The 26,906-nt window shown below is 33.9% G+C and overlaps 1 protein-coding gene across 3 annotated transcripts in view; it reads left to right on the top strand.

Annotated features, from left to right (window-relative positions):
* The window catches only part of CCSER1 (coiled-coil serine rich protein 1), a 1,487,503-nt gene that overhangs the window by 815,681 nt on the left and 644,916 nt on the right, over positions 1-26,906 (top strand). For 2 of the 3 annotated variants that reach the window (XM_061419670.1, XM_061419671.1), the window contains exon 9: positions 1,469-1,546. In XM_061419670.1, coding sequence (XP_061275654.1) covers positions 1,469-1,546 — 78 coding nt within the window. Of the gene's footprint in view, positions 1-1,468; positions 1,547-18,829; positions 19,544-26,906 lie in introns of those variants that run through there. The other variant, XM_061419673.1, reaches the window with a different exon arrangement.

Raw genomic sequence — 26,906 nt, 5'->3', positions numbered from 1 at the left:
ATGGGTTTGGGTGATCTCCAGGAGGTGGTGATGGACAGGGAGGCCTGGCATGCTACAGTTCATGGGGTTGCAAAGAGTCGGACATGACTGAGTGACTGAACTGAACTGAACTGAAGGGAAAGAGAGACTGTTCACTTTTAAGTGAATTTAATTTAAGGGAAAGAGTATTTCTTAAGGAGAGGGAAAGGAAGAGAAAGGGAGGAGTAACCTGAGGGGAGAAGGGGAGGAGAAGGAACATTAGTTTTGTGTATTGTTAGTGAGGTTTGTGATGACTACTGTCTCTTCATGGAAAAAATTAAATGATGAGTTATAACAGTTTTTATCATTAAAATATTATAGAGCTATTTTATTGACCAAGTGAAGAAAACAAAATAAAATTCTCCTTTAAATCAACATAAGACAAAAGCAGAACCTAGTGGAATCACATGAACTTCTTGGGAAACCCAAGTTAAATTTGTTAACTTAAACTTTGCAGACTCATTGAAATGGGTAGTAATCATATTAAAGAATCCCAAGATGAGGTCTGATCATGTGAATACAGCACTCCGAGCTGTGCTCTACACACAGTGAACACATTATAATAAATATGTGAAGATAATTTTTACTCTAAGTGACACATTTAGTAGCAAGAAGACCAGAGCCAGAGGCCCAGTCATATTGTGTGTATATGCATGCTAAGTCTCTTCAGTAGTGTCCAACTCTTTTTTTGCAACGTTATGGACTGTAGCCCGCCAGGCTCCCAGTCCATGAGATTCTCCAGGTAAGAATACTGGAGTGAGTTGCCATTTACTCCTCCAAGGGATCTTCTTGACCCAGGGACTGAACTGAGTCTCTTGTGTCTCTTGCATTGGCAGGCGGGGGAAACCAGTCACATTAGTAGACCAGAATTAGTACATTTGCATTTGAGATATGAAATCCCAAACTTTGCTCATGCATTGTATCTCTTAATTATAACAGGGTTGGATTCATGTAGGCTCCCCTAAAGGGCAGATTCCTAAATGTGTAGATTTTGGAATGAGAGAATTAGAAGCAATAAATAATTAAAAATATACTAAGTGGAATAAGATGGTATTTACTGAAAATGTTTTGAATTTTAAATGTAAACACTTCTGAAACTGTATCAGTAAAATCCTCTCAATTTAAAGAAAACACAATAGCTTATAGAAAACTTAGCATAATCATTTGATATTGGATTTAAGCAAAGCATGTCTCTAGCTTTCAGCCATGATTCTGACTTAGTGGTTCCTGTATTAAAAGAAAAGATGCCAAAAATGACGTTATTATGACCTGAAAATTAAACCTCTGAATGTTCAAATTGATAAGTAAAACACCACCACAGCGAAATATATGCACAATCATGAATTGTACAGTAATCAAATTTTAATGCGGGGGGGGGGGGGAACATTAGTGTAGAAGCACATGACTCACAAAAAAATGTGTTTTGGTTTTGCTCTTTTTTTTTCTGCAGGAAAAAGTTCAGCACTTACAGAAGGCTTTTGCTTCAAGAGTAGATAAATCCACACAAACTGAACTTCTAGGCTATGATGTAAGTAGCTATATAAAACCATTTTTATCTTTTTTATTGGTATTCAGACCTCCACAGCTTATTTACTTCTATTGCTGCTATGTCCATGCATTGATTTAATAGGATTTAGTGGTACACCATTTATCTTTTGCTCTTAAATAATCCCCAAATACCTTCTGTAACTGAAAAAGATAATTACAGGCACTGACTAGCATACCAATGTCTTATTAATTTCTTTAAACCAACATCGCTAATACAGTCTTCTGAATTAGTGAATTTGCAGACATGTGCAAGAGATGTATTAGAATACTAAGACAATTTATTTTTAAGAAAGTACTGATTTATTAACAGATTAATAAAGTTATTATATTTTCAATCACCAAAGGCCAAGTACATCATTTTTACATTCTGGCACATAAAAGGGAGCACAACTTTGCAGAGAAATTTACAATACTAGTTTAGCTCTTGGGCTTTGGTGTGGGCTGCAGAAAGTAATTTAATTGAAAGTTAGCATTTTTTTCTTCATGTGAAATATTTGTTGAACTGTCAAAATAGGAATGTAAAACATGTTTTAATACAAGATGACTTCCAGTAGCACTAAATGATTTTAGAAAAGTTTGATTCAAATATCTACTTAAACAAAGCTATGAAATTTTCACTTTGCCTAAGTTCACAACTTTAAATTTTCTTTCGATGAAAACATAAATGAGTTATCTTCTTTATGTTGAACCTAACATTTGTGAGAATACTCTGCTTTTTTAAAAAAAATTATTATTATTTTTACCACTCTATTGGCAAGTAATAATAGAATAGAAATAATTTTAGATCTCATGAGGGGGTTTAATGATAAAATGTCAACCGATCTTCATGTTCTTATTTGTGTTGCCTTTCAAAGTGCATTAACATATGTAACATAAAGCTGTCTATCTCTATTAGGAAATAAACCAGAGTTTTGAATTTCAGCTAAAATGGTTTTCAGATAGTTATGTGCATTATTTTTTAATTAAAAAAATTAAAAGCTATCCTTCTTTTGAGTTATTCTCTTATACTCATTTCATGTTTATTCTTAATACCTAAATATTCTAGATATCAATATTCTGACTATAATACTTCTTCAATTCCAGTGCTTTGATATTTAAATGATAATGTTTCAGATATTTAAAAGTAAATGTTTTTAGTAAGTTCAAATATGCTTTAGTGCACTAATTCAATATTTATCTGTTTAAGAGGAGTTATTGTTTAATTTTTTTTTTTCTAGTACATATTATTGTGCTTAGGTCTTTGGGATATAAAACCAGTACGTATTTTACAATTAATAATCCATATGTTTTTAAATCTGTGAGTCAGTTGTCCAATAAGAACAATAAATTCATAGTCCACATTAAATCTTATTTCAACATAAATTCATTTAACACAGGAGCTGCAAGTAAACTTAGAATTCACCTATTTCAGTGCCCTCAATTTTTAAACAAGTTGACTAAGTTCCAGAAAAGTGAAGTCACTTGTTCACTAATGCACATTCTTTGTGGAAATCTGATCTTTTAAAAAGTAGTGATTATCCTTATAACAAGGAAAAAGGAAGTACTCAGGCATTTGCACTCAGATATTTCATTTTACTCAATTTAAGAGACTGATGTTTAGCAGACTAAATTCTAAATTTCTAAATAACTGAATGTAAATGTAGAATGTAACCCTCTTAGATCTACAGCACTATTGGTGCCAGTCAGAAATGCCCACTAAGACATGATGGTATCTGTGGGGAGAGAGCTAAGTTCTAGCTACTAGATATTCCTTATGCCTGACATTTGAATGCCTGTCTGTGCCCCATACTTTTCTTGATTTTACAAAATGTCTTATATCAATGGTATTTAATTCTCCAAACGTGTAAATAAAAATTAAAGCCATGATCATAGTTAATTCTTGATCATACCTAGCCTCTTCTCATATCTGACAATGAGAGCTTAATGTATTTTACTAGATAAAAGTAATGTTAAAGAATAATTTCTTAGTAGTGAGTCCTTAATGGATCCCCTTGTACAAGTTTCTGATATGATTTGGGTAGTTATTAACATAGAATAATGTTCTAAAGATTTCATATTTTGTACTTCTTGGTGATATATTTTAGGACATAAGCATCAGAATCAGGACAAAGATATGCATGCAGAACCTTCCACCAGTAACTAGATGTAACTGTCATAATAGATTTTAAGGCAGTTGGTATTAAAAAAACACACAAAAAAAACTGGGATGGGAAATATTTTAAATAAAACAAGTAAAGCATTTTAAATCTGCTGAGTTGTAACTATTTGGAATATTATTCATTAATGTAACTTTTTCATGACTGAAATATATTTTCTATAATTTTCAATAATGGTTTATAATTTTTTATATTCTTGTATGCAGTAAGAATAATTTGTTATCTTTGATATTTTGCTCACATTTTCTCAGGAAATATAATTTGATCTTTAATTTATCACAAGTGTATATACATATATATACCTACATACATGCTATTTGAAATTTGCAATAGTATTTGTAGAAGAAAAATCTTGTAGAAATCTGGCATATTATGGATGATGTTTTCACCTCTTTCTTTTTAAAGCTGTCAATATTAGCCACAAATTGTTCTTTACTGATCTTTATGGATCATGTTTCAGTGACATGAATGTTAGAATATAATCAGTCATGTCTGACTCTTTGCGATCCTATGGACTGTAGTCTACCAGGCTCCTCTGTCCATGGGATTTTCCAGGCAAGAGTACTGGAGTGGGTTACCATTTCCTTCTCCAGGGGATCTTCCTGACCCAGGGAACGAACCCAGGTCTCCTGCATTGCAGGCAGATGCTTTACCCTCTGAGCCACCAGGGAAGCCCTATAAGAGACTACAGTATCTATTAATATAATTTCCTTGTGAAGATAGCTGTTACTACACATTTTGCTTAAGATGGGAAATAGAATCCCCGGGAGATATTAATTATAATGAAAACTATTAAAAGAAATTTCAAAATTTCAAAAGATATTAATTTCCCAAAAGATATTAATTATAATGAAAACTATTAAAAGAAAGTTCCAAATTTCCAAATTCACTACAGTGATTAAGTTCAAAGGTTTGTACAATAAACAACTTCTAGCCTGCCACAGATTTATCAAGAGTCTTAAAACTAATGTTAAAGTACAACATGCTCTGACTTCTAATGCAAGTGGCAAGAATTATTTAAAAATAATTTCAGAGTGTCTCAGCAAAGGCCTATAAACACAATAGTTCTTATGATGAGGGAGATTGTTAAATAAATGATGAATGTGTCTTAAATAATCAATGCCAATTTAACCTCTTTCACCCTCCTCTGTCTGCACAGGTTTAGTTTATTGAAAGATCAAAGAATAATTTCTTAGGTGTCAGTTGTGTTATTACAACAGAATGGAAGATGAATAGATGTAGTCAGGTAGCAATGTTGTCGATTACAAGATTATGTTAAGAGGTAGGCAAGATTCTTCTGATTACATCAGCTGTATAAATAGATACTTCAACAAAGCACATTTGCTGCCTATAAAAATTTTATAGTTTGAACTACTGCAAATAACATTTTGGTTAAAGCAGTTGAGAATGAATGACCAAAATGCTACACTGAAATTTTATTTTCTGACAGTGAGAAGATTCAGATCCTTTAATTAATTTGACACCATTATGGACAATTTTTTAACTTCCTTGGGCTTCCCTTGTAGCTCAGTTGGTAAAGGATCTGCCTGTAGTACAGGAGACCTGGGTTCGATCCCTGGATTGGGAAGATCTCCTGGAGAAGGAAATGGCAACCCACTCCAGTATCCTCGCCTGGAAAATCTCATGGACAGAGGAGACTGGTGGGCTGTAGTCCACGGGGTCGCAAAGAGTCGGACACGACTGAGTGACTAACACTTTGTTGTTCTACAGAAGATTGTCATTTTCAAAGTGACTGATTAACTTTAGGTGTAAGTTTTCCTTTCAGTTACTTCCTAAACTTGACTCAGAACAGTCACAGTGTCTTGAGACTGCTCTTTTAGGCAGAAACATTGAAGTTTTAAGATCTTCCACTCAGTGGCATATATTTTACACTTATATTTAAAACAAGTGTTTAGTTGAACTAGGAATGTTTTGTTAATACTTTAAGAGTTTTAAAGTTACCAGGTATTTCATCAGGTATTATTATTCATCACTGTCATTCTAAATATTATTAATAGTTTGTATATGGCTATTTTAAAATCAGCTGAACTGTGGTTTCACACACATTATGTCTCAGTCATACATGAGTGAAGCATAAATCAGTATGGAAATGTATGCTCACACCTCTGTGTGTTCTGCAAATATTTTAATGCATTTCCAAGGGTGGGACTTGCTTTATAAACACAGCTTTCTACTTAACTAGTTGCATTATGAATACAGATTTTGAAAAACTCAATGCAATTACCTGTGTATTTGCAATCTATGCTATTTTTCTCATGTTTAGTTTTGCAGACCCTCCTGGCACAGTTAGTAGTGTTCAGGGAATTCTAACAAATAAGAAAATTGTTCATAATGTAAGGAATAAGAGTAATTAGTTTTTACACTAATTGTTTTATTAGCTATTAGAGCAGGAGAGTATTTTGTGTTATGCTAATATATTATGTCAACTTATGTGTTAAGCCCGGGCTTCCCAGGTAGCTCAGAAGGTACCTGGTCTTCTGCCTGCAATTCAGGAGACCAGTGTTTAATCCCTGGGTCAGGAAGATCCCCTGGAGAAGGAAATGGCAACCCACTCCAGTATTCTTGCCTGGAAAGATCCTGTGGATCAAGGAGACTGGCAGGCTACTGTCTATGGGATCACAAAGAGTGGGAGACGACTGAGTGACTAACACTTTCATGGGTTAAGTCCGATTCTAAGATTGAATAACTATTGATTAGGCTGTCTCATCCGACTGCTAATAAAGTGTAGTTTCTTAAATCTGTTTTAGATCCATCTGTTGCTATCATCTTTCTTAAATTCAGTTCTTATCCTGATCATGCTTCAATGTGATCCAGTATTTAGTAAAGGAGTGCCTTCCCCCAATGTGCTTCATTCTTTAATATTTACTTAGCTCAGGTATTTATGTTGGTTTTTAGAAACAACAACAAAAAAAAAATCAGGTTTAAAACTGAATGATATATTCCAGGTTTTCTTTCTCTCTTTTTTTGTAAGGTTTTAAAAATAGCATTTAATACTTAAAAGTTAACATGTGTATAACAGAAAGCCAAAAAACACAAGAAGCAGAAAACAAAGTCATTCATAATCACAAGCAGTTTACCATTTGATGTGTCCTTCTGGGTCTCATTTGTGTATTTCTTTTGAAGTCCAATTTTTGTATTACATTAAAGGCAACTTTCAGACAAGAACATTGATGAAAACACTGGAAACAACATCTGCCACACTTGTTTGCTAATTAATGGAGGAATCACAGCTTACCTAGTGGTAACATTCTGAGGGCATCACTTCTGAAAATCCATGCATGTATTCATTCAACAAATATTGATAAGTGCTTCCTGGAAGCCAGGCCTTGTTCTGCGTACTTGAGCTACATCCTTTAACCAAACAAATAATCCCTCAGGGAGTTTGCATTTCATTATTATATTTAAAACAAAACCAAATAAAAATAAGCAAAGTATATGGTATGTTAGAAGCTCCTAAGTGCAATATAAAAGAGAAAAAACACAGGGAAAAGATAATTGTGAGTGTAGGGGTATGGTCAGGGTTATGATCAGAAACTTTATATCAAGTAATCTGGACAGATCTGAGGGTGACATGTGCCTTGTGAGACTTGAAGGAGGTGAGGTGAAAATCACCAGTAGCCAGAAATCCTTTTGTGGTGTGAATCTTGAAACCTGTTGAAGACCCTCAGTCAGAACAAATTGATGTGTCTTGGCTCCATGGATAAGAATAATTGGCTTCATTTAGGGGCCCTCTGTTATAAAAATAGACATTAAACCCTAGAATCAGACCCAGTATACCAAGCGACTCACACTAGCGGAACCCAGACCACCCGAGGGAACAGCCTGCTCAGCCTTTTAAGATCATATTCACTTATCATAGGCACTGAGAAGAAAGCTGGGTGAAATCAAGTTCGATAAGTAAATTACATTTGCTTTTCTTCCTTTTTTTTTTTGCTTGCATTGTCTCCACCCTCTTCTCTCTCTTTGTACCATTATTCTTCAGCCCAGGCAGTGCTAACTGTATAAACTTTAAATGTATAATTAGATTTCATTGTATATCTACACATCCCATTTATTAGAGATATGCTACTAAAAGTGAATAAAGCACTAAGTAATTACTTGGTGAAAAATGAATATATTAACTAAAAGACTCTAATGTTATTTTTATAATCTAAAAAATCTGTAACAAATCAGTATGCATTATTTTACTTTATTCACAAGAATCATATTGCATTCACAAGAAGTACATATTGTTACCCTACATTTTTACTCTATATTTGTTATATTGAACTAATATTTTGCGGTGACTACTTTGCGCCTTTTAGAAGACATAATAATATTAAATGCAAATCAGCATAGTCAACCAGGTGAGGTGAAAATCACCTTTTAAAACATGGATGACAACATGCAGTTGTCCTTAACATACTGCATTGAATGGTTCGTTTTAAAATCCTGAATCTTTATCTAGGAACTAGATCATTCCTGGAATATCTCCAGGTCTTTAATTCTTGCTACATAGAATTGGTGTTAGTTAACTAATAGTTCTTTTGTTAAGTGAATCTGTGGTTGAAATGCTGATGGGGGAAATAGCAAGGCTAAGTTTTAACCAAGAAAACTCATATAATTATAGAAATATTAATTAAAACAAAGCAAAAGAGCACACTCACAAGTATTTTATATAGCTCAAATTATGTGGGGGAGGAAAAATTACTTTCCCTCTACCCTTCTTGGCCAAGGACCCCACTCTGCAATAATAAGAGACAGAATAGCTGTAGAAAACAAACAAGTTTAGTAATATGTATACTGGCTGTATAAGTGGGAGATACCCAGGAAAGCAGTAATTCCTTGAAATGGCCTAAACCACCACCATTTCTAGCTGAAGACGAAAGGATGGGAGTAGGGAGGGTGGCTATGGGAAGTTTCCAGGAAAAAATACAGTAAACAAAGGATATGATTGTTATGCAGATTTAAGTTGGTGCCTTCTTCATAAATAGAATTTTCTAGAGATTTGGTCATCTTCCTTCTTCTGGTACAGAGAAGGAGATACTCTTACAAATAGAGGTTCATCTTAAAAATGTGAATTCTTCTTACAAAAGGTAACTTCTTAGTTTTTTAGAGCTTCTCCTGCTGTTTCTTAAAAATAACAAACTCAAGATAAACCATTTGTCAAAGAAGCATGTTTTGGTGTAGTATATTTTGCTCTCCTTCAACTAGTAATAGTGAGTATCATACTTGCTTAAAATTATGTTGATTCTGTGATAGTACTGATATGAGAAAAGTAGCTATTTGTTGAAAAGAAAATTTTTCCAACCCACTTCTATTTCCATCTGAGATTGCCATCTCTGTAGGAAATCTAATTTCAAAATTTCAGATAGTTCCTTAGAAAATTCTAGAAGTCATTTTAGTATTTTCCAGTATGCTAAATGTCATTGCATAAAAGAGAGTCCCTTCTGAAGGAAGAAAACAAAATGTATATACTAAAGACATCTCTCAGTGTCTATTTATCATGATTATGGAATTGTTGCTAATCAGAATTTGTATTAAGTTCTAAGTTTACTCAAGTACTTGTTCAATGTAAATCTTTGAGTGTTTATATTTACTGATTTCTAGAGAAAGGAATCGTTTCCTTTAATGTGGTCTACAAGTAAGAAAATCTGTAAAATGAAATTTATTCTTTATATATATATATATATATACACACACACACACACACACACACACATATCCTTGCAATATAAGTATAAAAATATTATACAGATAAATATATAAAGTGTTAGTCACTCAGTGGTGTCTTGACTCTTTGTGACCCATGGACTGTAGCCCACCAGGCTCCTCTACTGTTCTCAGGCAAGAACACTGGAGTGGGTAGCCATTACCTTCTCCAGGGAACCTTCCCAACCCAGGAATTGATTCCCATTTCCCAACCCAATGCCTTGCATTGCAGGCAGATTATCTACCATCAAAGCCACCAGAGAAGCCCATCAGTAAAGCTGTATATATACCTAAACGCATACATACACACAAATACTAACATGACATAACTTTAAAAAAGAACCTACATTTATTTACTATTTTTATTATACAGCATAGGATTAGATGCAAATTTTTAAACTTTTGCATGTATATAATAAGAATTAAATTATACACTAATATGTTTTAAATCGCTATTCAAATTTTAATATGATTAAATTGGAAATAGAAAAATATTGGCTGGGTATATTTGTGATCTAATTATGTCATATTTTGTATGAATTAATATTTAACTGTTTTTCAAAGGTAGTAGTCACATTGACTCCCTAAAAGCATTAACTTTCAGTAACTTCCATAAAGAATTTCAGATTGAACCTAAAATATATAGAAATACATATCATATTTCTAGGAATTTATACCTCATACTTTTTTTTAAGCCAAGAACAGATATTATTTCCCTTGCATACACCTATTTCCTTTACTGTTTCTAGTAGTTTTAATCACATTAATTAGAATTCTTAACTCTTATGAACTTTATAGTGAAAATTAAGAAGTAAGCAATTATAGACTGTATGTTACTTTTTGTTTTAGTCACTGAGTCACTTCTGACTGTTTGCGATGGAGCCTGCTAGGTTCCTCTGTCCATGGGATTTCCCAGGCAAGAATACTGGAGTGGGTTGCCATTTCTCTGTCCAGGGAATCTTTCCAGCCCAGGGATCAAACGTGCATTTCCTGCATTGGTAGACAGATTGGTGTGTATTACTAAAGCATTCTTTACCTTGGCAAATTAATTATTAATAAATTTTATAATTTCCAGAGGTTTGTCATCTTTTTAATAGTAAAGTCTTTCAATGTGACACAAGAAATATTCACTAACAAACCCAAATATAATAAGTTCCTCTATCACAGGAAGTCAAAAGTAGATAAGCCTGTATTCAGTAATAATTGTTTAATATTTTGTCTTATTTGGAAATAATTTATGTATTCAATAAGATTCTGTCACTTTACTCAGCAAAACTCTAAGGATGGAAATTACCAAAAGGATTTACGAAACTACTTAAGTAGACATACAGTAATGTATAATTATTGCTGAAAAGCTCAACTAAAAACTCTTATCCTACTTAAATCACTTGTTTCAACAGTTATGTTTCAATTACTTTTGAAAACTTTGTGTGACATTAGACAAAGTCAGCCATCATCCTAAGCTGTTTGTCTTGCCTATAAATTTTGTAACAGAGATAGTATGAACTTCTTTGACTAGTAAACCCAGATAGAATGAGTGTTACATGTCTGCATTATATTTAATGTTGTTAACACTGAAGTTATATCTTTTAATTAAACCAATAAACTTCAGATAGCTTTTATTTACTGGTGATTATTCAATATTCTGTGAATTTTTTTAATTGGATTACTGTATTTCTGAAAGTTTCAGGATTACTTAATTCATAAAGCACTTATTTGAAGTCAATTAAGTAGAGGTCTTTTACAAAATAATTTTGGCAGTGACATCTGGAGGTAGAAAAATATCACACATCTACAACATGCATATATAGACATCTATAAACATACAGACACAAATATAGATCTTATAACTTTCATCTAAAAAATTTAGCTATGAGTCAGGTGTATTACTAGTACTTGACTAGTTTTTGAGATCAAATGGATCCAAATTATGTTTCTGGAAGTTTGTCCATTAAGATGTTTGCAATTTTGTTTTTGTTATTGTCGTCTTTGCTGTTCTTGTTTTTTTTTTTTTTTTTTTTCCCCACCCTAGAATTTGTAAAGAGACTTGGAATTTTTCATTTGCCCATTTTAAAAATAGCTCCTTTTTTTCTATTTCTGATAAGAAGCATCTCCCTAAAGTTAGCATTTCAAAGAGTGGTTCTTAGGTTCTAGAGAAGGTAGAATAGAAAAAGTTTAAGATTTGGTAAATTTTAAAATTTACATTTCAAAGACACAGAGAAAATATCCAAATTTTCTCCAAAATGGGGTATATTTGCCTGTTATCAGAGGCCTGAAATAATTACTATTTAAGCTTTCCTTATTTTTCTAAAGTGTTGGGTTTCCCTGGTGGCTCAGATGGTAAAAGATCCACCTGCAATGAGGGAGACCTGGGTTCAATCCCTGGGTTGGGAAGATCCCCTGGAGGAGGGCATGGCAACTTGCTCCAGTATTCTTCCCTGAAGAATCCTCCTGGACAGAGGAGCCTGGTGGGTTACAGTCCATGGGGTCGCAGGGTCGGACTCAACTAAGCACACAGAACCAACCTTTTGAAAGCATTTTGAGATGAATAGAGGACTTTAAGGGGGAGGGGATTAAAAAAAAGAAAAGGTGGACTTCCAGTTGTTTCTAGAGCTGCAGCTCTGGTTTTGCAAAGATTTGAAAGGCAAAGTTGTTCCTAATTCCTCAAAGAATTTAGTTGTAGCCTAAATTATATGTCAAGGGACTGAGCTTCCCATCCAACTAGATTATTTTCAGTTTATATCAGGTAGAGGATTTCCAACTAAAATGGAAAAATCCAGGAGCTTTATAGTTTAGTGCAGTATGCCTTTCTCAAAAATGTATATAGAGCATTCAGCAAAGGCCTTATCATGTTATTTTTTTTTTCTCCTGAGTGTACAATTCAACCTTAGATCAATTAACCTTTTGAAGAGAAAGGCTCTACTTTTGTTTCAGTCAGTACCTGAATATTAGCCTCTAGCTGATGTTTCTTGATCAGTTTGGAAGAGGGCCTGAGAGAAAATCTGGTCATCTGTTTCTTCTGTGAGGGGATTTTCCCAAGAGGACTTCTGGCTTATCTGATAAATACAGTGTAATCATGGATGGGAAGAACACCCTTTAGCTACCAATCAGGGTTTCTGTGAATGTGAATGTCCACTAATCTTTGTAACTGTTCTCTAAATGTGATAGTTTCTGCTGAAAGGCATGATAAATGAGGCTTTGTGGTTTTATATTGTTAGAGGAAACTGTAAGGCAGGCTATTTTAATTCTTAGTGTCCTCTTTTCAATTTGGTCTTTCCATAGGTACCAAAAAGAAAATTGTTAGAATGAGAGCTCTCTAATTTTTTCTTCAAATACAGAAGTTTTTCCAGTTCACAGGATTCATCATCTGGTTATTGTCAAGTAGGATCTTACATTTGTTAGGTAGGTAGAATAGGGAAAAGGAGTCCAAAATGGCAGTGGCTAAAAGACAAGGAAGGTCAAAGGAAGGTCCAAGGATCAGAGTGAAGACTTCAGGCAGAACAAACAGCACTCCTGGCTAAGCCCAATTTGCATAGGGCAGGCCCAGGTGGAGGAAAAACATATAAAAGGAGGAGCCAAAGCGCTTTCTCATGGACTCTCTCTCCCACATGCGTGCGCTCTTTCTCTCTCTCTCTCTCTTTTTCTCTCTCTCTCCCCTGCTATCTTCTAAATAAAATAGAGCTGTAACACTGATTTGCCTAAGAGCTATAACATGATTTGTCCAAGACCTGAGAGCTGTGACACGCCAAGGGCTTTAATGTCCATCGCTCCAAATCTTTGTTGTGAGGAGACAAAGAACCGAGGAACATACACTCGCTTGAACGTACACTCGCGTGATGCATTAATCACAATAGCATCTCAAATCAACAGGCTTTTTATGGCTTGACCATAGATGCTAAAGGCATCCCAAAAGGCATCTGTATCTGTCTACAGGGAGACAGATCCAGGAGACCTGCCTTTGGTAAGAAATATTACGCTTGGCTAGCTTCTGCCAGTTTTCCAGATTCCCTTAGCAGACTCCAGAGAACTATGGTGCTTCAGCAGGTCCCACTGTGGATCTCAAACTGTAGGGGTAGAAAAATAATTTTCCCTCTATCTGTCTAGGTTCTTGACTGAGTGATCCCATCATAAAAGACATTAACAGGAGAAAAGCAAAATTTAATAACATGTATATTTTCTGTTTACATGTAAGATATACAAAGAAACTGAGTTAACTCCCTAAAATAGCCAAGTCAACACTATAAATACCACTGCCAGCTAGAGATGAAAGAAAGTGTAGCAGTGGGGAGGCAAGTTAAGGGAGGTAACCAGGAACAACACAGTCAACAAGGTTTTGGTTGTTATAAAGATTTAAGTCAGTGCCCTCTCCATTGGTAAGAGTTTCTAGAGTAGTCAACATCTTCTTTCTGGTATAGAGAGTGAGGCAGTCTTAAAAATGGAGAGTTCCCTTATAATGTAAATGTTTCTTATGAAAGGCTAACTTTACTCAGTTTTCAAAGCTTCTTCTGTGTCTGTAGTTTCTTAAAAATCACATTTTCTTAATTCAGTGCAGTTTTTATACTAAAGAGACATATTTCGGGATAAGTTCTGTTCGCCTTCACTAGCTTATATCTTCTGCCAATAAAAGAAGCATTTTGAGGGAAAAACATTAAAATGTTGGATTTTTTTGTTGTTCAGTCGCTAAGTCATGTATTATTGTTTCAAAATAAGGATGTATAGTGTTTTAATAATTTATAAATAACTGTAGAGAACTAAAGAAAAAATAACTTCCATAAATGTTTGGCTTCATACCAAATAGGCAAAGGAATTGGAATTTTCAGAATAATGCATTACAGAAAATTTCCTAAAAGAGAGCCACATGTAACATTAACCTCATGCTCTATACCAAGACTATCAGAAAATTACACCCTTGCATGATGCCACATTTTTAAGATGATGATTAGAATTTTAAACATATATAGCTGAATTACAGTAGAGAAGATTTATATGAAAAGGAATGTAATTTGCAATTCAGAGTACTTAAAGAGTCATAGTTCTTCACATCTCAGAATTACTTCAGGGTTGTCATTATTTTATGAGCTTTGTACTTATAAGTGGATTTACAGATTTGGATTTAATCCATCAAATTACAGGAAAACTTTTTTAAGCTTTAGTCTAATACAGTGTAATTTTCAAAAAGAAATATAAATAGGTTCAGTATTTTCTTACATTGGAAAAGTATAACATAAAAATTGGTGAATTAGTCATTTTTTCAGTCTAAGATGAGACTAGAATTAGAAATACAATGTTTTTCAAATTTTGAGATTATAAGAAACACTTTGTATTGCTCCAGAAATGCTATTTAGTTATTTTTAATTTGTGAGAAAGTTGCTGCAAACTCTAGTCAAGAAGGATTAAATTTTCTTCTTTAAGGAAACATCAGTAATGAGTCACTATTGGGCCTTAAGACAAACATTACTTGCTGCAAGTGTATGTATTATTTTCTACTCTTTTAAAGGTTTTTTCCCCCTATATTTTGATTTTTTTATCATGTTAAAATAAACATGCAGACACTGAATCCAGAGTATATCTGTAAATATATGTACATAAACATACCGTGTTTACATATTTTAGCATGGGTATTATTGTACTGTGATATTAATAACTTTTACTTTATAGTTTAAATGACTAGATGTTATTCAATCATGTGACCTTTTAAATATCCATTTTACTCTTCTCAAGTATTTTCCCTTTAAAGAATAGCATTGTCATATATTATAATTCCCTCTTGAGAGAGATTTTGAAAAATCTTAACAAAGATGTACCTGATTTTATTCTCCATCTATCAATGCTGTCTCTAGAACTTGACATAGTACATATGTTTTGCTATATATGAAATAGCTTTTCTATAAGATCTTCTAGTTAAAGATGAAAACAACACAAATATCCATCAACAGGAAGGTGTTTAGTGATGGCTCATTCACAAAATGGAGGGCTGGGAAGCCTCCCTACCCAGTGCTTGCCAAAAAAGAGGAAACATCAATGTTCTGATAGGGAATAATCTCTAGACTTACATTAATAAGTGAAACAATGAGGCTGTAAAGCTGTTGCAGTATCCCCAGAGTGGTTAATCATGAAAAAGTACTGTATTTTTCAAATTACTGTTGTCTCTACAGTCAAGTTAAGGGGAACCATTTATTTTCATTAGTTGAGCTTTAATATTCCTGGTAATTTCCTGCCCTCACCTCATGCTCTGCTAGCTAAAGAGGACTGAGAGTTACTGAGGTTTTTTGTCCTCATCACATGACAAATATTAGAATATTATAAACTACTTATAGAAGCAAAAGCTAGGATCATATACTTTATGACATCTATCTCACTGAACATATTTAATCTATTATATGTTCTCCATTTTAGAATATTAAAAGGTGAATCTGTGTTAGAGCTTTATTAAAAACATGAATGATAGGAGTCACAAAATACACTGGGATATAGATTCTAGATTTTTAACATTTATAAAATATATTTTTTCTTTTTACATTCATTCAACTACCATTTGGGGAACAGATACCAAACACTGAATATCTGTTTAAATGTTAGCCTTAATGATTCTGGAGAATTTTTGTGTTTTTTTTTTTAAATAACATGTTTGGTTGGCAAATACATAAATGCTTATCTGTAGAACATACAAGCAAAGCCTTGAGTTTACTTCCACCTCCAAGAGAGTATACCCTTTTTCATTTATATAATCATTTAAAAAATAAAAGTAAAAAAGGTATCCCGCACTGAGATTATAGTGAAAGGTTGTTGTTGTTTAACCATGAAAGATGCCAGGATCCTTGCCCTATGGAGGAGAAGAATTCAATCCGGGGCCAGAGACAAGGCTTGATTGTTCAGAGCTTTTGTGTAATGAAGTTTTATTAAAGCATAAAAAATATAGAGAAAGCTTCTGATATAGACATCAGAAGGGGGCAGAAAGAATGCCCCCTTGCTAGTGTTAGCAATGGAGTTATATACCTTTTAATTAGTTATTACAATGAATCAAAAGAATGTCTCAAGTTTGTGCAAGTTTTACCAGACCCACTCCCACAATTTGGAGAAGGCAATGGCACCCCACTCCAGTACTCTTGCCTAGAAAATCCCATGGACAGAGGAGCCTGGTAGGTTGCAGTCCATGGGGTCGCTAGGAGTCGGACACGACTGAGCGACTTCACTTTCATGCATTGGAGGAGGAAATGGAAACCCACTCCAGTGTTCTTGCCTGGAGAATCCTATGGACAGAGGAGCCTGGTGGGCTGCCGTCTCTGGGGTCACACAGAGTCGGACATGACTGAAGTGACTTAGCAGCAGCAACAACTCCCACAATTTACATTTTAGGATAACAAGATTAGAATTTAACAATAGAAAGATCCTACCGGACCCACTCCCATAATATACATTCTGAAATATCAGGATTAGTCAGAAGGTTTTCAGGAAGGAGAAACTGTCCTCAAGCAGGATACATTGTTGTTGTATAATCCCTAGTACAGAGTTTAAACTGAGTTGTGTAATTGAATAAGACTAAGAAATGTAGGAGAAGGAAGTGGCAACCCACTCCAGCATTCTTGCCTAAAGAATCCCAGGGACAGAGGAGCCTAGTGGGCTGCCGTCTATGGGGTCGCACAAAGTCAGACACAACTGAAGCGACTTAGCAGCAAGGAATGTAGACAAAAAAAAAGTTTGCCCTTTCCTCTTCCTTGAGAATTCCAGACTCCTGTCTCCACTTTGAGGGCCCCAGAGCCCTTTCTCCTCTTTGGGGACCCTGGACTTCTTAACAATCTGCCTAGGAATTGACTCTCTCGGTAGCAGTGAACAAGGAATACACAAGTTTTCTTTCTTCATAAACTTGTCATCTTGTGGATAAGGACAGGAAATAACCTAGAAATGAAGAGACAGAGTTTCACTTGGTGATAAACGACCATGATGTAAATAAGCAGACAGGTGAGATTAAGTGATGAGTCCAGTGAAGTAGGAGCACTTGTGCCTTCACTGTGAGAGAAGACTCATCAGGCAAGACCTGAGGATGTTGCCTCTGAGCTGTAACCTGAGTGATCAACTGTTCACAAAACCGGAACATCTTGACATGACAAATTGGATCATAAAGAACAGTCACTTTCCAGTACTGATTGCTGCTTTAGGGTGGATTTCCATTGGTTTTGGTCTTGACTTCCTACTTCAAGTCTCTACTTATTCTAATCTATATATACATCACAGATAAATCTAAAAGAAATAATCACAAACATGTACCTTGCAGTATGTTGTATTTCTACTTTAAAACTCTTAATGGCTGACTAAGGCTTAAAAGATAAAATCCACGTTACTCAAACCAGCATTCTAGCTGCTAAAATTACACTCTTTCCTACTTAAGCAATTTTAGCTCTAACTGTTCCCAAACATAAACATTTTATTCCACTTAAGCTGCTCCAACACAAGTTGCTAGTTCTTGTCTCCCTTGTTTAGTGTTTTTGGTTTGTTTTGTTTTTAACTGTTTTGTTTAAAATGCCCCTCCTCTATAATGTGTCTCTTTTTAAACCCAACTTCAATCCTCTACCCTTGATCTGGAGTGATCTCTCTTTCCGTAGAATACTTTCCACAGTTACTGGTCCTGAAACCCTAACCTGTAGCTGTCAGTACTAGATATTGTTATATGCTCTATATATTTATGTATATATCTCCTGTGTATTGATATGGAACTTATTATCTTGTAGTATGGCTAATCTTTTCAATATCATTTCTGTCTCTCCAACTGAATTTTGCATTCCTTAGGAGCAGCTGCCATATTCTAGACTTCTTAGACCCTTTATTTCTTTTTATACACAATGTCTGAACAATGGAGTTCCTTTTTTTAAAGGTGAAATATTTTGAAATGTTTTAATTTCCTGTCACTTAAAATTGCAATAAAGAATACATTAAAGTAATAATAATTGTGGTAGGTTGAAAATTCTTTTGGAGCTTTGTGTTCAGGATGATCTATAAAAATATCAGGAGAGCCATATAGACTTACCTATTAATTATTTAATTTTCTGGAAATGAAGACTATATGAAGAGTTGAGTAAAACTGTTACTTTTTCACTCCACTTATAAAACCAAGGGAATAAAATTTTGCTAACTGGTCCTCACTCTTTCACCTTGTGTTTGGTTGTAAAGTATTTAATTGGAAGTTCGGAGCTTGGAAACATTACTAATATAAATATATTTAATGAGTTTTAATAACAGTTTTCACCTAGAATAGATTTATGTTGGTCTGTGTGTTGTTGTTGTTTTTTTTTTTTAATTTGTGTTTAAACATTTTAAACATTCATGTTAAAGTATGTGTTTATTTCATTTTATTAATTTGATGTCATTCATTTATTTATTTTTGTTTTCTTCTTTTCAAGGCCCTGTGGAATCCTACATGCACTGAAGGTTTATTTAAACCAGTACATAATATTTCAACCTAGCTTACATCATTATTTGATAATAAATGTATCAGAAATCTGATATGCTAAATATCAAATCAGTTTTCCATTATTTCCTGCATTAGCTATTTCTCAGAGTATATAATACAGAAATGTTTCCATTCCAAGTATTTCACACTTTTTGCATTTGTACACAATTGCATAAAGAGTTAGTAGATTAGTTTAAACTAACATTCCTACCTGCTGTATTTTTAAAACAAAAATAGACTTTTAATTTTAAATTTCTCTATATACAGCTGTTCTAAATATAATATTCCACTTGGCAGTACATATTTTTTGTTTAACCTTCTCATCCATGTCATTTGTGTCTCTGGTTATAGTCTTTGTTTAATTTCAGTATATTCTATGTATATTAGATAAATTTGAAAGCAGTGATTCTAATTTGGCCCATCATTGCATAACAGTTCTTACTGAAGAACTAAATTGCCTCTATTTTTCCCTTGCATTGAGATCAAAAGATGAAAATATATGTCTTCAAATGAAGTAAATCGTGAAGAGTCTTATTCTCTCTGTAGATAGTAAAAAAAAATTATATCTCTAAACAAGTGAAGAAAGTTTATTGGCCATTGACCTCATATTGAGGAGAAGTTTGTTGAATGTCTTATTAAAAAAATAAAAAACCCTGTCTCCTGGTCTTGGCATACTGCCTGATTTCTGTGTGTCCTTGTTTATCACCTTTCTATAATACCTCACTTTAACTATCAAATGTCCGGGTAGCAACAAGGCACTCTTGCATGTTGTAGTTTATTGAAAGGATAAGTGACCGAACCCAGAAATGTCTCAGTCTCGTAGTGCAGGGCAACAGAAGAGCCATAGGGCTAAGGAGAACAAAGCAGGTTTTACTGAATTCTATATTTTTTTTAAACAGGAAGTGAAATAATCATAGTTAATGGTGGTAACATTTAGAACTATGCTATGAAATTTCTTATTGTAAAATATAATATGCACGATCAAAAGTTGGGTTTAAACCATGGTATTAAAATAAAACTAAATATATTTATTCACTTGAAAACAGTGTATGTGTCCTTGTTGACTTTGCTCTTTTAAAAACATAAAATACATGCTTTTATGATTCAGGATACAACAGTGATTTTGTTCCTTTAACAGCTTTCTAGAGTTTATTCTTCTGTTCTTATCTGTTGCTACTTATTGTCTTACTTTATATTTGAAACCCTTAGGTGTAGATAATGTAAGCAATTCCATTACCTACAATAAAGCACTCCTCTGATAAAGATTTTTATCAGCTTGAATGGTCAATATCATTTTGAAGAAAAAAAAATTCAATTAAAGATATTTTGACTAGGGTTCAAAAGAAAAAATAAATGTATTAGCAAGTAGATTAAGTCAATAAAGAAAGGTACTTTTTCCCTCAAAAGCAATGTAGCAGAAACTGTCAATATAGACAAAAAAACCACCTACCTGAAAAGCTACTATTTTATGATTGCTCTTTAATACCAGTAAAGCATTTCAGGCTGCTTCCTTGGAAACCTTTTATTTTTCCCTTTATTTAATTATTTTTTAATGGAACTGGGCTGAATATACATCAGTGAACATGTTCATCAGCTAATCATTTTGCTTTCATGGTGAAATATATTCAGACTTTCCAGCAATGTTTGTTATGTAGCTTGATCATTTAACTATTAAAATGTTTTTTATTTCCTTGATTACATTAAACATGAATTAAAAATAGGAATTAATGGACCTTTTTTTTTTTTAGAAAAATGTATAAGAATCATTAAAATCACTGCACTGTATTCTAAGGTATAACAAAACTGAGATTGTTTCTCAAAGAAAGCAGCATGAGGTGTAAAAATATATCTGACAAATACAGTGTAACATCAGTATTTACTGATGAAAGAAGTGTTGTGCTATATTATGCCTGCATATTTGTCTGAAATACTTTGATAATAATTAACTAAAAATAAGAGATAAACAAGCTTAATTAAATTCACTTTCCAAATAAGGAAAGTGGAATTTAAAGAAGTTGAGTGACTTTCTCAAGTTCCTCTAATATTTCTAACAAACATTAAAGCTTTGGATTGCATTGTAGGTGTTCCAGATCCAAAAGTCAGGATTTTGTTTTGTCTTCCTGATTTCAGATGCTGGGGGATTGCATGATTGCAAAACTCAATACAAATTGTACTTGGATTGCATATGCATACTTGTATATTATACATACATTGTGTACTGTTAAAGGTTGTGTTTACCTTAAATCTGCATTACACACTAGGCATAATGGTGATGATAAAGATTTTTCTATATGAATATCTGTCTGAAATATATAATACATGAGCTAAGGAATTTTATAATGTTTGAATTAATCATTCACATATAAAGAAGTGCTTAGAAGAAAAACCATGGACAGTTTTGCTAGATGTTTTAACAATTATTAACACGTTTTACTTATATCAAATCATTTTGAAAATTTAATTTTTCATGCCCTGAAATACATGCACTTTAAATGTTCTTATTTATAGTATTTTTAAATAAAAGTAACATTATTCATGGTTACATTTAAGACATATAGCTGTGTTTTAAATGATTTTTTAATAAAGACTCTAAAGTAGGTATCTATAATGATACACATGTGATTTTTATTATGGCATACACAAAATCTTCCTTACTAAAGTTTTCAAAATTATTATTTTTCATAATTACCTAAATTTGATATTGTTTTAAACATTTATTTATTTAGAAAATAAAATATATTTTTCCATATTTAACTTCATGCTAGAGGCAGGAATGTCTTAACAACAGAATGTTTTTCATGATTTTATTTTGTGCCTATGTATTCATACAGGACTGTCTAAATGTTGTTTGATCATATCTTAATTTCTTACATATAATCACACTTTCTATAAGAAATCATCTCAATGCTCTTGGGGGCAACGGAATTACTATTATGATATGCTTTTTCACTCTCCTCTTTCGCCTTCATCAAGAGGCTCTTTAGTTCTTCACTTTTTTGCCATAAGGATGGTGTCGTCTGCATATCTGGGGTTATTGATATTTTTGTATACAGTTATGCTTGTGCTGCTTCTGCTGCTAAGTCGCTTCAGTCGTGTCCGACTCCGTGCAACCCCATAGAGGGAAGCCCACCAGGCTCCCCCGTCCCTGGGATTCTCCAGTCAAGAACACTGGAGTGGGTTGCCATTTCCTTCTCCAGTGCGTGAAAGTGAAAAGTGAAAGGGAAGTTGCTCAGTAGTGTCCGACTCTTAGCAACCCCATGGACTGCAGCCTACCAGGCTCCTCCGTCCATGGGATTTTCCAGGCTTGTGCTGCTGCTACTGCTGCTAAGTCGCTTCAGTTGTGTCCGACTCTGTGCAACCCCACAGACAGCAGCCCACCAGGCTCCCCGTCCCTGGTATTCTCCAGGCAAGAACACTGGAGTGGGTTGCCATTTCCTTCTCCAGTGCATGAAAGTGAAAAGTGAAAGTGAATTCACTCAGTCACGTCTGACTCTTTGCGACCCCATGGACTGCAGCCTACCAGGCTCCTCCATCCATGGGACTTTCCAGGCTTGTAGTTGACTGCAAATACTTTTGGAGAAAATCAAAGGTAAAACAATCACTGTGTTTGGGTGACAAAAAGCTTAAAATCAGTCACAGTTAAAGGTCTGATAATATTTCACCAAAAGAAAACAATTAAAAAGCAATTTTTGTTGACATACAAAATTGTAAAAAAGCTAAAATTATGACTGATCATACTAGTACATATCAGATTTTTAAAAAATGATTTCACATACTTTCTAGAACACATAATAATATATATATATTCATGTAGATATAATCTAAGAAGTTTAAATGTTACTTTTTATTTGACAATCTTTCTCATGCAATTTAAAATATCCAATAAGGCTAAATAAATTAACATCCTTTTTATTTTTATTTTTTTAATAAGGAGAGAACATAAGTCTTTTGAGATCTTCCAGGTACCCTCTGGAAATTCTCAGTTATTTTGAAATCCAAAAGAGTGCATTCAAAATTGGACTTGAGGAAATTTATTAAAAATGGTTAGCAAATTTAGAAAACTCTGCAGTGGCTACAGGGCTGGGAAAGGTAGTGTTCATTCAAAGCCCAACGAAAGGCAATGCCAAAGAATGTTCAAACTACTGAACAACTGTACTCATCTCACACACTAGTAAAGTAATGCTCAAAATTCTCCAAGCTAGGCTTCAATAGTACGTGAACCAAGTACTTCCAGATGTGCAAACTGAATTTAGAAAAGGCAGAGGAACCAGAGATCAAACTGCCAACATCTGTTGGATTATAGAAAAAGCAAGGGAATTCCAGAAAAATATCTACTTTTGCTTATTGACTGTGCTAAAGTCTTTGCTGTGTGGACCACAACAAACTGTGGAAAATTCTTAAAGAGATGGGAATACCAGACTACCTCATCTGCCTCCTGAGGAACCTGTATGCAGGTCAAGAAGCAACAGTTAGGACCAGACAAGGAACAATGGACTGGTTCCAAATAGGAAAAGGAGTATGTCAAGGCTGTGTATTGTCACCCTGCTTATTTAACTTATATGCAGAGTACATCATACAAAATGCTAGGCTGGATGAAGCGCAAGCTGGAATCAAGACTGCAGAGAGAAATATCAATAACTTAAGAAATGCACATGATACCACCCTTATGGCAGAAAGCAAATAGGAACTAAAGAGCCTTTTGATTAAGGAGAAAGAAGAGAGAGAAAAAGCTGACTTTAAACTCAATATTCAAAAAACAAGGATCATGGCATTCAGTCTGGTCACTTTATGACAAATAGATGGGGAAACAATAGAAACAGTGATTGACTTTATTTTCTTGGGCTCCAAAATCACTGTAGATGGTGACTCAACCATGAAATTAAAAGATGCTTGCTCCTTGGAAGAAAATCTATGACAAACCTAGACAATATTAAAAAAACAGAGACATCACCCTACCAACAAAGGTCCGTCTAGTCAAGGCTATGGTTTTTCCAGTAGTCATGTATGGATGTGAGAGTTTAACTTTAAAGAAGGTTGAGTGCTGAAGAATTGATGCTTTTGAACTGTGGTGTTGGAGAAGACTCTTGAGAGTCCCTTGGACTGCAAGGAGATCAAACCGGTTAATGCTAAAGGAAATACATCCTGAATATTTATTCGAAGGACTGATGCTGAAACTGAAGCTCCAACACTGTGGCCACCTGTTGTGAAGAACTGACTCATTGGAAAAGACCCTGATGCTGGGAAAAATTGAAGGTGGGAGGATAAGGGATGACAGAGGATGAGATGGTTGGATGGCATCACCGACTCAATGGACACGGGTTTAAGCAAGCTCAGGGAGATGGTGAAAGACAGGGAAACCTGGCGTACTGCAGTCCATGGGGTCACAGAGAGTCGGACACGACTAAACAGCTGAACAAGGTGTCAAATACTGATTAAATAGCATCAGTCATTGTGAAGAAAAACTTAGTTTATTGAACCAAAGTGGCAATTAAATCATTTCAGAGGCGAGTATAGAACGTTACATGATTGTAAACACACACACACATGTAACATACACACAGAACAAAAAACACTTTAGCCTTCTAATATTGAACTGACTTAGGTCTTAGTAATCTGAGACCTGATGAAGAAAACACTAACCACAGAAACAATTTCATAAGACCAAGATCTTTGTTACCAAAGTGGATTATATTAAATCTTAAAAAAAAAAAAAAAACAACTGTATAATCTTAAGAGCACAGCAATAAAATAAAGAAAAAAATACAGAGTTAAAATTAAACTCTAGTTTTGTTTTGATATATTATTGAACTCATTTTTTTAAGCCTTATAAATAAATATACTCAATTTTAACCAGCTTTGACCACACAATATAAGATTTATTTTCCACAAACCTTCTGCAACTTTCTATATCCATCTAGGTTTTATCTTATTATTTTTCCTTTCTTATTCCAGTATAGACACTCATTTTTTAGACGAAATTAATTTTTTATTTTTACAACAGCACATTCTATATTTCTTATATACTCATCAGATTTTCTTCCCGTACATTATAATGCAAAGTTACTTTCCTTTGCTCTTATTGTTTTTAATAATTTTAAGTATTGATTATAAATTTTAAGGGTTAGTAACCTTTACGTGCCAATGAAAATGAGGAAGCAGGCATTTGTGAATTGTCATATATATAATTGACAATTGTGACTTGTCATATAGCATTCTATAGTAGGTCAGCAAATTCATAAATACACAATTATAAGCTTTATAATTTTTAGAGACATATTTTTCATATATAATTTTTAATATGGAAAAGACATGTTGAAATGTAGACTCAAATATCTGGTCTATCTGTTAAAAGTAAAAAACAAAAGTGAATAACCTATGTAGTAATTAATATGTCAGGGTTCAGTTATTATCTTATTTGGAAATGATTTAAGTATATAATGAATGCTGTTTAATCATTACTTAATATAACATAAACTTATTCATATCTATTTAAGTTATGTATTTTTTTAACAATTATGCTTAGATTAGACATCAAGCAGCTAACCACCTTTTAAGTTATAATATTTTGTTGACAAGCTTTATAACAGTGATATAGAATGAGCTTATATGACTAGTAAAGCCTGGTAGGAGAGGCTGTTTGTTTGCATTACATTTAATATTGACATCTCTGAAGACATACCTGCTTTCATTAAACCAACAATCTTACACTAACCTCAGTTTATCAAAGACTATACCAGATTATGTGAACTTGAAAATCATCTGGTTAGTTTCTATATTTCTGGGAATTTTAGGAATATCTAATTCCTAGAAATACTTTTTTCTTTAAGTCTATTAAATATAGACTATTAAATATATATGTATTAAATATATATATTTTTTAAAATGCCATATTTATATATGTGTGTGTGTATGTGTGTGTACACACACACATATACACAATTGTGTACATGTACACAATTTGGGCTTGTGTAGATGTACACAAATTGTGTACATATACACAATTGTGTACATATACACAAACTGTGTACGTATACACAATTTGGGCTTCCCAGGTGACTCAGCAATAAAGAATCTGCCTGCCATGCAAGAGAGGCAAGTTTGATCCCTGGGTCAGGAAGATCCCCTGGAGGAGGAAGTGGCAACCCTTTTTTTTTAAAGATTATTTTATTTGTATGCTTTAAAAGTCCTTTTAGAGAAGCTATTTTTTGGAGACAGTTTGTCTTTTAGAAGCTTCTGAATGCCAATCAAACAATGCATTCTGTTGTCTCTGAGAAGTGTGAAGTCTGCTTTCCTAGGTTTTCCCTTAAGATAGGTTATCTATTCTAAGTTAATCATTCCCAAAAGTGGCCCCTACAATTCAAAATTATCCAAAATTATTCATTTTCCAAATAGGCAAAAGCTGCTGGTCCATAGTGAGTATATATATATATAACACACCAGGAGGGTTTTTGTTTTTGTTTTTTTTTTAACAGAAGTGGAAAACGTTTTAGACTACTTAGAACCTGTCTTTACTTTTAAATTCCCTAAGACATCTTAACTATGAAGGATCCTGTTTCTTAACAGCTGTTCTAAAACACAGAGATTCGCGTTTCCTGCCTTTTGAAGAGAATGGGATGAATTACCAAGAAGCCTCTGTCAACTAAAAAATGATGCACAACTAGAGAGTTGTGAGTTAAGTTTTATTTGGGGCAAAATGAGGACTGCAGCCTGGGAGACAGCACCTCAGCTCTGAGACACTGCTCCAAAGAGGCAGTGGGAGGAAGGTCAATATGTAGGCAGAGTTCAGTACCATTAAGCAGTTATTTTACAAAAGGTTTTCTGCTGGTCTTGAGGATCTGACATCACCATAAAGGGATTTAGTGCTTTTCTAGATATGAGGAGATGCAAGAATTGAGACCATAAAATTTGTTGCTAAAAACATCTAACTATCTAAGACCTGCGCCACCATATTCCCTGGAGCACAGAGTGCCTCACTCCACCTTGAACTTCCTCAGGGGGTGTTGAAGGTCAACAGCTGCAGCGGCACA

The sequence above is a fragment of the Bos javanicus genome, chromosome 6, assembly GCF_032452875.1.
Source record: "Bos javanicus breed banteng chromosome 6, ARS-OSU_banteng_1.0, whole genome shotgun sequence".
Taxonomy (NCBI): Eukaryota; Metazoa; Chordata; class Mammalia; order Artiodactyla; family Bovidae; genus Bos; species Bos javanicus.
This window is presented reverse-complemented; position numbering and strand designations above follow the sequence as displayed.